Source organism: Hemitrygon akajei, chromosome 3 (genome assembly GCF_048418815.1).
Source record: "Hemitrygon akajei chromosome 3, sHemAka1.3, whole genome shotgun sequence".
Lineage (NCBI taxonomy): Eukaryota > Metazoa > Chordata > Chondrichthyes > Myliobatiformes > Dasyatidae > Hemitrygon > Hemitrygon akajei.
The window spans coordinates 138,644,772-138,656,941 of NC_133126.1; the positions used below are offsets into that span (position 1 = coordinate 138,644,772).

Sequence of the window (12,170 nt, forward strand, 5' to 3'; positions counted from 1 at the left end):
CCTCCCCCCTATCCCCTTTCCACCTCACCCACCTCAATAGATTAATCAATGGTCAGAAGAACTCCAGTCATCAGGATTTTGAACATCTGAGTACTATTAAGTCAATTTGAAATTGTAAACCAACATCCCAAGTGTAGGGAAAAGTCTGAATAGTCCAGAGCTGAGAAGTTAGGGACATGGCTGTTCAACAATGAAAAAAACTGTGTTGCCGTTCTTCTCATAGTCTTCACAGAAGCAACCGCACTGTGTTGGAGTGGACAGACATTCTGTTTGTAGTACTTACAAAAAAAGGCATGTTTCTCAATGATGAATATTTTCAGGGGAGAGCTGGCTGACTTATTTGTAAAAGAAGATTGTGTGGCGCTTGATGGCTATCTGCAATGATATGTTTGTTTAATTTATTCACTTAACTCATTTACATCAATCTATGTGAGAGAAGGTCTCAGCTGTAGCTTGTAAAAACGAAACTTGTCATCTAATTAAAATGCTACGATAACAGATCAGTTTGCCTCCTTCTGCCACAAGGAGAGAAAATGGGATTAAATCACACTGTCTCGACTCCCAGGCTCCTTTTCAATTTGGAATGCATTTTTTTTAAAAACGAGTGCCTATTTTGCATAGAATTTGTGAGGATCTTCCCATGAAATTGTAAAGTACTTACTTTTGGTGCTATAGGTGCCAATTAGAAAGCATTCTGACTGAATAAATAACAGTTTGTTATTGCAGCTACTCTGTTCACAACCGCAAGAAACCACAGTGGAGTTGTGGACATAGCTGAGCTTAGCACATCACACAGGTGCTAGCTTCCCCTCTATGCACTCTGCCTATACTTCTCGCTGCCTTAGTAGTCAGCGTAGTCAAAGACCCCCAACCAACCTGGACATTCTCTCTTCTCCCCCCACCCAATGGGCAGAAGAATCAGAAGCCTGAAATCACATACTTCCAGGCTCCAGGACTCCTCCTATCCCACTGTGAGACTATTGAATGTCTCCCACTGTTAGCAGACTCTTGAATGGAACTCTTGCACAATACAATGGGCACTTGGCCTCTCAATCTACCTTGTTATGATCTTACATTTTATTATTTGCCTGCATTGCACTCTTGGTAGCTTTTCTACTTTATTCTTCATTTTCATTGTTTTACTTTATCCTAGTTTAACGGACTGTGTAATGATTTGATCTGTATAATGCAAGACAAATTTTTTGCTGTATCTTGGTACATGTGAGAATAATAAACCAATTAGATTGTTATCTCTGTAACAGAAGACATACACGCTTAATGTCAACAGACAAAAGGAATTTCAGTTTAGTGTCATATACTAGTTTACAGTGAAGCACAATTCTGTTTTAATCTTTTCAGTGATATGTAAACCAGCCCTCTACATAACTGCATCTGGGAGCCATCCAGAAAGTGTCTTATAACTTGGGTGGAGGGGGGGGGGAACTGCTTCTCAATAGGTTCCCTGTTGTCAAAAGCTGTAGTACATCTTGATCTTGAGTTTTCCATTGGGGCATGTTAAAAGAATGAAATAATCTGGATTTTTACAGTGGTTTTCATAACCTTAGGATAGCCCAAGGTACCACATAGCAAATGTAGTAATTTTCAAACATATTCCGTGTTAACTAGATAGGGAATACAATATTTTTTTCAATTGCGTTTATTTTTGAGATGTATTATGACCACCTCTACACAGAAAGGGTTGGGATTTGGGGTTGTCATTGCAGATGAGGAAATATTTTCTTTAGTAGCCAGCATTCGGGAGACCCAAGCCACGATTTTCCCTAATCCATCATTGGTTGTCATTGTTTTCAGCAATATTTTAGATTAATTTGTTTCAATTGAAGCATTAATTCTCCACTTCATTTTAGCTCAGTGAGATCCATGAAATTTTGTTACAATTTTCAATTTAATTTCAACTCTGTTGGTCCATGTATTGAAATATTTTGCACAGACTGTATTTTCCTGTTTTATTCTTTTGTGACTGGACCTCTCATTTTTATGCAGCTCCAAGCATTACTTCAAATATGGGCCAAACTCCCACCCAGGGAAGCATTAGAATTACTGGACTTCAACTACCCAGACCAATACGTACGAGAGTATGCTGTGGGATGCTTGAGGCAAATGAGGTTTGTTTGTTAGAACACTTTGAGATTGTAGTTATGAAGATATTAAGATGAGAATTGTCTTTTGTTATTTGGGTGTTGTACTGATAGATCAAGTTTTCTTGGGTTTAAGCCTGCATAAAATTTGACCAATTTTAAATGGGCATTGATATAGAAAGAGCTTATGAACAAAATAAAATTATGGTCCAAAATATGAACATATAGCTGCTGAATTTTAATATTTTTGAAGAAGTTATATTGTACTTGACTGAACAGTATGTTAGCTCAGTCCTATTCCAGTATGATTGACACATGCTGGCTTGAAGCGGGCAAGTCAGATTAGTGTATTGTATGATTAACTCTTCAAATGCAATCAGGTACTCCAGAAGATTTTTCTTTTTAAACTTTTAGACATTTGAAATCAATAATATTCTTTGAATCACAAACAACAGAAAATCTGCAGATGCTGGGAGCCCAAGCAACCCACACAAAATGCTGGAGAAATTCAGCAGGCCGGGCAGCATCAATGGAAAAGAGCACAGTCATCGTTTCAGGCTTGCGAGCCTTCTTCAGAACGGGAGAAAAAAGATGGGAAGTCAGAGTGTGAATTTGGGAGTGGGGGAGGAAAGGTACAAGGTGGTAGGTGATAGGTGAAACTGGGAGGATGGAGGGGTGAAGTAAAGAGATGGGCGGTCAATTAATGAAAGAGATAAAGGGCTGGAGAAGGGGGAATCTGATAAGAGAGGGCAGAAGACCATGGAAGAAAAGGAAGGATCAAGAGCACCAGAGGGAGGTAATGGGCAGGTAAGGAGATAAGGTGAGAGGGGGAAATAGGAATGGTGAATTGGAGGCATTACCGGATGTTTGAGAAATCAATGTTCATGCCGTCAGGTTGGAGGTTACCCAGATGGAATATAAGGTGTTGCTCCTCCAACCTGAGTGTGTGTGGCTTCATCATGGCAATAGAGGAGCCCATGGTCTGACATATGGGAATGGGAAGTCGAATTAAATTGGGAGATCCCAGTTTTAATGGTGACAGCCCATAGGTTCTCGGCGAAGCAGTCTCCCAATCTACGTTAGGGCTCACTGATATACAGGAGGCCACACCAGGAGTACCGGATACAGTAGATGAACCTACAGGTGAAGTGTCTCCTCACCCTGAAGGACTGTTTGGGACCCTGAATAGTAGTGAAGGAGGAGATGTAGGGGCAGTTGTAGCCCTTGTTCTGCTTGGAAGGATAAGTACCAGGAGGGAGGGAATGGACAAGGGAGTCATGTAGGGAGCGATCCCTGTGGAAAGCAGAAAGTGGTGGGGGGGGGGGGGGGAAGATGTGCTTGGTGGTGGGATCCCCTTGGAGATGGCAGAAGTTACAGAGAAATAAGTGCTGGATTTGGAGGCTGGTGGGTGATAAGTGAGGACAAGAGGAACCCTATCCTGGTGGGAAGGCAAGAGGATGGGGAGAGTACAGGCGTGCGTGAAATTGAAGAGATACAACTGAGGGGAGCATTGATGGTGGAGGAAGGGAAGCCCCTTTCTTTGAAGATTGATGACATCTCCTTCATTCTCCAATGAAAAGTCTTATCCTGCAAGTAGATGTAGTGGAGACGCAGGAATTGAGAGAAGGGGTGGCATCTTTTAAAATTCTTATTTGAAAAGGTAAAAACAGTGCTAGCACTTTTTTTGGTATCACTAAGAATTGATAATAAATGCTGATCTTGCCAGCAATACCTATTAAAACTTAATGAAAATTAAGCGGTTGGCCTGCCGAATAGTATGTGGTAGCATTCGAGAAGTGGAAGAGGGAAGGCAAGAAGGAAGTGAAGAGTTGCCATGAGGAAACATTCAAAATGTTGTTAAAACAAAACAGGTTCAATAAAAGACTTTGGTTTGCTTTGTTCCTTCATATAGAGTGAGGACTGTTCATGACTCATGTACAATATGTGGAATCACACCTCGAGGCTGTTTTTGATATTGCTTGGTAGAAAGGTGACTTAAGACTATATCTAAGACTTAAGGCTAATTAACCAGTCTCAAGGTCCGCATCTGTAAATGGGGAAGTAGATTCATCTAAAGGTGTAGGCTGTAGTTTACACTTTGCCGGCCAGGATAAAGTGCAGGGGAATTTATCAATTTGTGCATGCTCCAAATCTCTCCTTGCCAAGTAGCTCTTTTGCTTTTAGAAGATTGGGAAAATATAGGTGACTATGTCTCTTTCTGATAGTTTAAAAATCTCTGACAACGTATCAAACTCCCTGAATATGTTAGAAGCCCAGCTTCACGTCAGGCTGGGTTTACGTTATTCCAGTGCTGATTTCTGGTGACCTGGGACTTAAAGAGATATGAGAACTAGACCACAAGATGAATGTCAAATTTACTGTCAAATAAGTTTTGCACCAAGTGAAGAATATATAGCTGGATTTAACATTTACTACAAAATGCACACTTTGCAGTGTTTAAGAAGTAGCAGTCAAGTTTTAAATCTTACCTGGCTTTTATCAAATTCATGTTGAAACAACAGTAGGGATTTACAGAATTAAAAACAGATAGCATCTGGACCATATTGTATGAAAATATTAGCATCTAAGCTACGTTTTAATTTAAACTGCCGATGTTTTTTTTCCACCAGTGATGAAGAGCTTTCTCGATATCTCCTACAGCTGGTGCAAGTACTGAAATACGAGCCATACTTCGACTGTGCACTTTCCAAATTTCTCTTGGACCGAGCACAAGCCAACAGAAAGATAGGCCACTTCTTATTCTGGCACCTCAGGCGAGTTTCATTAAAAGGATTCCATATGTAGTTGACAAATGAAAATGTAATGGTCACACTTACTCAGAGCTTGGCTAAAGGCCCATCTTCTGGTTTTATCTGTGTGCTAAGAATTAAGTGATTTGTTAGGGTACCTGAGCTACTTATCAGGATCCTTCACTTTGTTACTCATGTGTTTGTCAGGATTTTCAGGCACGACTGCACGACTGAAACCACGGATGACACAACTTCTGATGTATGCAGAATAATGATGAATATTCATCCCAATTTAGAAATCTGAATCCTTTTTTTTCCCGTCCTACCATTGTGGTCTAATTGTCTTACGACTAGCCAGCAATTTGACAGTATTGTACATAAGCCTGCTACCTCTGGCATAGGCAAGGGCTGTGACCTTTATTTATTTGTTGATTGATTTATTGGTTGATTGATTGACATACAGTGTGGAATAGGCCCTTCCAGCCCTTTAAGCCACGCCACCCAGTATCCCTTGATTTAATCCTAACTTAATCATGGGACAATTTACAATGACCAATTAACCTACCAAGCGGAGCATCTTTGGACCGTGGAGGGAAACCAAAGCACCCAGAGGAAACCCTTGCGGTAATTGGTAGAATGTACAAACTCCTCAAAGGTAGCTGCGGGAATTGAACCCAGATTGCTGGAATTATGCTAACCGTTACGGTGCAGCAGCTTTGACCTTTGACCATATCTTTGACAATCAAAAGTATGTACATTTCACTTGCATTTAGTAATAGTGCCTTTTCCAGTTTGATTTAACAGATCTGGAAATTGGGAAATGGTTGTTACTACTTTTGCTGTCATAATGCTGGTGGAAAAAATGCTTGCAGATCTTCAGGCACCAGCAATTTACTACTTAAATTAATGAGAAATTGACTTCAAGTTTTACAAACAGTCCATGCTATGTAGTTATTAGTGTATGGAAATAAATCGTGGGCGGCCCCTCTAGATAACATACAGCATTGTCAAAAACATGGGAAACAGGTATTTGTGCTTTCCATCAGAAACATCATCAAGTTTTCATTCAGAGTAGCACCCACCCTCTTTAGTTTAATATACTGGGACTCTCCTTTTATTCTTGATTATATCAGCTATTTATTATTTATGATAAACAACTTGTTCTCCGCCAACATGGAGTTGCAGGAAGAGAACTGAAAAACCTTCTTGAACTTCATGGTGTCAGAATCAGATTTATTATCACTGACTTGTAGAATATATTTTACTGTAGCAGTACAGTGTAGAAACAGAAAACTTGCTATTTTTTGTAAAAAAAGGAATAATGAGGTGGTTATCATAGGCTCATGGACTGTTCAGATATATCATAGCGGATTGGATGAAGCTGTTTCTGAATCAGAGAAAGTGGATCTTCAGGCTCCTGTGCCTCCTCCCCGATGGTGGTACTGAGAAGAGGTATTTCCCAGATGGTGAGGAACCTTGGTGATAGATACCACCTTCTTGAGGCACTACTTCCTGAATACGTCCTCTATGGTGGGGAGGGATTCTGCTTGTGATGGAACTGGCTTTACTCCCCGATATCCCTACACTTGGCAGTGTAGGATCCTCCAAAGGAGGAAGAGGTGGAGTCAGAGGAGGATTCAGGGATGGATTGGTGCAGCACACAATGGGGCCACCAGAGCAGGGGAACATTGTGGTGTGTGGACCAGGGAATATACGATGGGTGTCCTTACTGGGGGAAGAAGAGATAGACTGTTTGAAAACCCAGCGACAAACCAGGAAGGAGTGTGTCCCTGTATATTACATAAGAGAACGGCCAAGTGGTGGTTGCTGACAGCTGTGGCGCTGATAGTGGCCGGTGTGAGATCCTACAACACATTCCTATAGATGGCTTGCGAGTATACAAGCCACACCAACATTTCAAACTCTAGAATCCGCTTGAGGGCGCCGACCCATGCTGCAGAAGGTGTGTTGCTGATACCGATCACCGAAAAGAACAGGACATTAGGAGGAATTTGTCCAGCCTTTGTGGCTTTGCATTCTGCTTTGGGGGGGGGTGGGGAAGGGGAGGGGGTAGTTCATTACAGTCTACCTAGCCCCATCGCATGTGAATGAATGGCCATAAAGAACTTGCATCTCTTCTCAGTAATCCCCAGTGGAGTAAGTGTTTTAAGGGCTGGTACTTCCCTACTTACGATTTGTCTAATCCCAAGGTCCCAGCTCTGAGAATAATCCCCCTGGCGACAAGGAAGGGGAAGGAGTGTTGATGCAGGCAGGTCCACCAGTTGCTATCCAGTGTCCACCAATCTGTCAGTGGGGCATAGCGAATGTAAGGAGAAGGAGCATTCTGGGATAACTGTGACACTGAATGTTAATGTGAAGGTGGGCACTTCCTGGATACGTGGCCCCTGGGCCTACCCATGTCTGCCCACTGGATGGTATGGCTGCTGCAATGAGGAGTACAAGGTGCCATACATACGCCACCTTACTACGCTGGACTAGCACCCAGCCTACCAATGAGGATCGGCGTTTCACTGAGGCAAAAATCTACTGGATGATGGCCTTTCCCCTTTATGGTACGGTCAAGCTGTCCCGGGAACTGATGTGCATGATCTCTGTGATGGAGATGCTGGCCGGAGAGACGGCCACTGCACTCGAGCATACAGTGGATATACTAACCAGTGTCAGCTATTCAGAGAGGGTCCTTCCAAAAACTGGCTGGCTTTGGACCGCCTGCTCATGGAGAAGGGTGGCACCTGTTGCTGTGATTGTTCAGGAGTGCTGCACCTACATGCCTGATGAGTCTCGGAACATTGCTCATTTGTCAAATCACGCTCAGCAGTCAGTAAATAAGATCAGAAAAACGGGCAGCTAGCTCCATTACTACTATACCTCAGGCGGGGTGGGAGAAGAGTTGGTATCCTTTTGGGTCGCTGGGAGGATGGTGTACAGTAGTACACTGGATAACAACTGGTGGGCTGATAACCCTGGGTTTCATCGTGTTACATTCTGTGTATAGTGTAGTGGGGTGTCCATGGCGGTTATACTAGCCTACGGTTTTGCATCTTTCGAGGGGTGACTTGCATGAAGTCTCAGTCTTTGCTGTTCATCGAAAGCCGCTCCCTCTTGCTAGCTAGTGACTGGCCTGTTTAAGGAGCATTGCACTGACTGCTGTTTAGTGCCACAGTGCCAGCTGATTACCCTCACAGCATTGGTAGAGTATAAGTATACAGCACTGAAAGCACCTGGACTTTTTGCTTTGTGGCTCGCCAACGGTCTGGGTCACGATTACTGGTGCAAGAACAGTAGAAGTGTGCTGCAGTGAGGGGGGCACACACTTTAGATAAATATTTGTAACTGGGTGTAACTTGAAGGATTTACTGAATGTTTAGTGTCTTGTCCTGTAAATCAATAGTTAACCCCCCAGGAATGGGGTCTTCTGTCCCCACTAAATGAGCCCACGAACCTGATTTCACACAACAATACAACTCAATATTGTTGCCCAGTAGCGGTCCTGCAGATAAATATGCTCCAGGAAGAAGGGCAGCCCAGTGTTGGACTGTTGTCGTCAGATCACCGACCCACCAAAGGGTTCCAGCAGCATGACTGGCATACACAAGCGATCAGATGGTCAGATCCACGCAGAATGGGAATGGGAAATGATGATTCAGGCTGTCTTGGTTGATTCACAGACAGATAAACCAGCGTGAGCCGAATTTGACTGAATCTCTTGTGTTAGAGTGCTGCCTAGCCAGGCTTGTCTTTGTTCTATTGCTTATGGATGCTGTTCTTAATGTGCAGCTTCTTGTTTCCCAGGTCTGAAATGCATCTACCTGCAATTTCACTGCAGTTTGGGTTGATCCTTGAGTCATACTGTCGAGGAAGCATTACGCACATCAAAGAGCTTTCCAAACAGGTATTTACCTTGAACTGCTATCCTTTTAGAATGACTATTTTTGGTGTTGATTGAGTCTGTTTAATTTTTGAAGTGAGAAGTTCCTGACTGAAGTCAACAAGTATACTTTATAACAAACTAGCAAGGAAGCTAGAGCTAAAGATTGAAGTTGGTAAAGGAGACCCACACCCCTAAACAGTCTACATCCCTTTTCTCAACTCGTGCAACTCCTAGTTCTATTAACTTTATTTTTCCCCCAACCAAAACAATGTGGATGTTATTTACCCACATTTTTTTCATGCACTATAAATGACTACCAGTCATTTCTGAAGTAGCTTTATATATTGCAAATCCTGCATCGGATCCTGCTCTTTCAGAATCTTGTTATTCAACCTTTGTCTTTGTTCAACATACACTGTTAAAATATTTGAGTCTCCATCTTCTTGCTCTCAGGGCCCAGATTCTAGACTTGCCTCCATAAACCTCCCTACTGTTCTACCCTATCTGAGAACTGCTTTAAAGCCGATCTATGAACAAGATCTTAGTGAACTCTCCTAACACCCATATCTTCACTTTCTCATTAACAACATAGAGATAATTTTCTACTTCAGAATGTCATTTATTATTGTATTATTGTCAATTATTAATTACATTGATGCAAGAAAACTTGACTAACTCAGTAGTCAATATATACAGGCAAGTTTCAATGTTAGTCAAAAGACGTAGGAGCAGAATTACGCAATTTCGCCTATCGAGTTCCCTCCAGCTTTTCATCATGCCTGATCCATTTCCCCCTCAGCCCCTTTCTTCTGCCTTCTCCCCGTAGCCCTTCATACCCTGACAAAACAAGAACCTATCAAACTCTGCCTTAAATGCACCCAGTGACCTGCCCTCCACAGCCACCTGTGGCAACGAATTCCACATACTCATCACCCTCCGGCTGAAGAAATTCCTTTTCATCTTTGTTCTAAATGGACATCCCTCTTTTTTGAGGCTGTGCCCCAAAATAGACTCCCCTACCAATGGAAGCATCCTCTTCACATCCACTTTCTGTAGGCCTTTCAACATTCGATAGGTTGCAATGAGATCTCCTCTTGTTCTTCTAAATTCCAGAGAGTACAGGCCCAGAGCCTTCAACCATTGCTGATATGATAACCTTTTCATTGCTGGAATTATTCTCGTGAACCTTCTCTGAACCCTCTCCAATATCAGCATAACCTTTCTTAAATAAGGAGCTCAAAACTGCACACAATGCTCCAAGTGAGACTTCACCAGTGCCTTAAACAGCCTGAGCATTACATCCTTGCTATTATATTCTAGTCCTCTTGAAATAAGTGCTAATGTAGCGGTGTGCTACACACAGCGCTGAAATACCGACACGTAGTCGATGAGCTGCAGTTGCAAAAGAGATTTATTCAAACTTCGCGGCCTCGCTTTAAAGCCTTCCTGATCCCGCCCTCCCCGGGTGGGAATGCTGCGTATTCACAGTCCCATCCCGCGTGCGGGCTTTTCCCCTTGTTGGTGAAGCAGACTTGGCGCCCTTTTTGGGACTGGCCTCAATGCCAGCGCGCGCCAATTTGTGAACCGGTTCGAGTGCGCTGGGAAGTGGATCGCCACACTAACGTTGCATTTGCCTTCCTCACTACTGAATTGACCTGCAAATTAACGTTTAGGGAATCCTGCACGAGCACTCCCAAATCTCTTTGCACCTTAGATGTTTGAACTTTCTCCCCGTTTAGAAAATAGTTTGTCCTGCTTGTTATTTCTTCAAAGAATTCAAACAGATTTATAAGGCAAGATTCTTCCTTAAGGAAACCATGCTGACTTCAGCCTATTTTATCATGTGCCTCTAAGTACCCCCGAAACCACATCCTTAACAATTGACTCCAACAACTTTTCAACCACTGAGGTTAGACTAACTGGCCTATAATTTCCTTTCTTCTGCCTCCCTCCCTTCTTGAAGAGTGAGTGACATTTACAATTTTCCAGTCCTCTGGAACCATGTCAGATTCTATTGATTCTTGAAAGATCATTACTAATGCCTCTACGATCTTCTCAGCCACCTCTTTCAGAGCCCTGGAATGTTCACCATCTGGTCCAGGTGACTTGTCTGTGTTCAGATCTTTTAGTTTCCCAAGTACCATCTCTGTGATAATAGCAACTGCACTCACTTCTGCCCCCTAACAAACACACATCTGCAAACTCCAAAATTCCAACTGTATGTCTAATTGCATGGCAACTTATAGATACTGTCCCAGCTTCTGGCATATTAAATCCCACTTAGCATTTTTGTAATTAAGCAATGTTGTGGGTTAAATTTTCTACTATCCAATCTTTTTATAAAATTATATTTATAACTTTTAATTAAAGGAATTTTTTTTGCTGTGATGAGAATAAACTCTTTTGAATCCCTGTCTATTTTGTACAGATGTGATACATAATTGCTTTAATGTGAAAAGGGGAGAGTATTTTAAAAGCAAAGAATAAACTGAACACTTTAGTTTTGGTTAAGGTTTATTTTGCTGTTTGCCGGTAAATATCTGAGATTGACTGCATTACTTTTTTAGAGCTGTGGCAAAATTCAGAGCTGATGTTTTCTAACAGTCACAAAGCAATTCTTCATTTCTTCTTTGCAAATTGTTCTTTTTCATTAAACATTTCCCCTCTGAATGAGGGAACAGTATCCCTGAGTTCCAGATATCGTTTGGTAGTTTGCTGTCAGGAAAGTACAGACACTGAACATTTCAGCAACAGCTTCTTCCCATCTGCCTTTCTGAATGGTCAATGAACCCGTGAATACTACATCAGTATTTTGCCACTCTCTCCTTGCACTATTTTATTTTACACATACTTATTGTAATTTTTTAGTTCTTATTTTTATGTATTACAATGTACTGCTGCCACAAAAGAACAAATTTTACAATATTCATACTGAACGTGATTCTGTAATCTGATGGTGGAGGGGATGAAGCTGTTCCTACAATGTTGAGTGTGTGTCTTCAGGGTCCTGTACCATTTCTTTGATGGTAGCCATGAGAAGAGGGCATGTTCGGTGTGATGGGGTTACTTAAAGATGGATGCCTCCTTTCTGAGGCATTGCCTTTTGAAGGCATCCTGGGTGCTGGGGTGGTTCGTGCCCATGATGGAGCTAGCTGAGTTTGCATCTTCCTGCGGTTTTATTCAATCTTCTGCAGTGGCCCCTCCATACCAGATGGTGATGCTCTCCATGGTACATCTGTAGAAAGAAATCAGCTAGGGCCCCAGTAATTTCTCTTCCATCCCATAACTTAGGATACAGCTCTTCAAGCTGTGGGGATTCTATACATGTCTATGTATTTTAGGACATTTAACACTTCCTCTCTTGTGATATTAATGTCCTTCATATTGCTGTTCCCTCCACTGAACTCATTAACTTCCATGACCTTCTGT

At 42.2% G+C, this 12,170-nt stretch overlaps 1 protein-coding gene across 2 annotated transcripts in view; it reads left to right on the forward strand.

The window, feature by feature from the left end:
* pik3cb (phosphatidylinositol-4,5-bisphosphate 3-kinase, catalytic subunit beta) overlaps positions 1 to 12,170 on the forward strand; it is a 175,673-nt gene that overhangs the window by 126,463 nt on the left and 37,040 nt on the right. For both annotated transcript variants that reach the window (XM_073040918.1, XM_073040919.1), the window contains exons 13-15: positions 2,005 to 2,126; positions 4,730 to 4,873; positions 8,663 to 8,762. In XM_073040918.1, the coding sequence (XP_072897019.1) occupies positions 2,005 to 2,126; positions 4,730 to 4,873; positions 8,663 to 8,762 (366 nt within the window). The remainder of the gene's footprint in view (positions 1 to 2,004; positions 2,127 to 4,729; positions 4,874 to 8,662; positions 8,763 to 12,170) is intronic.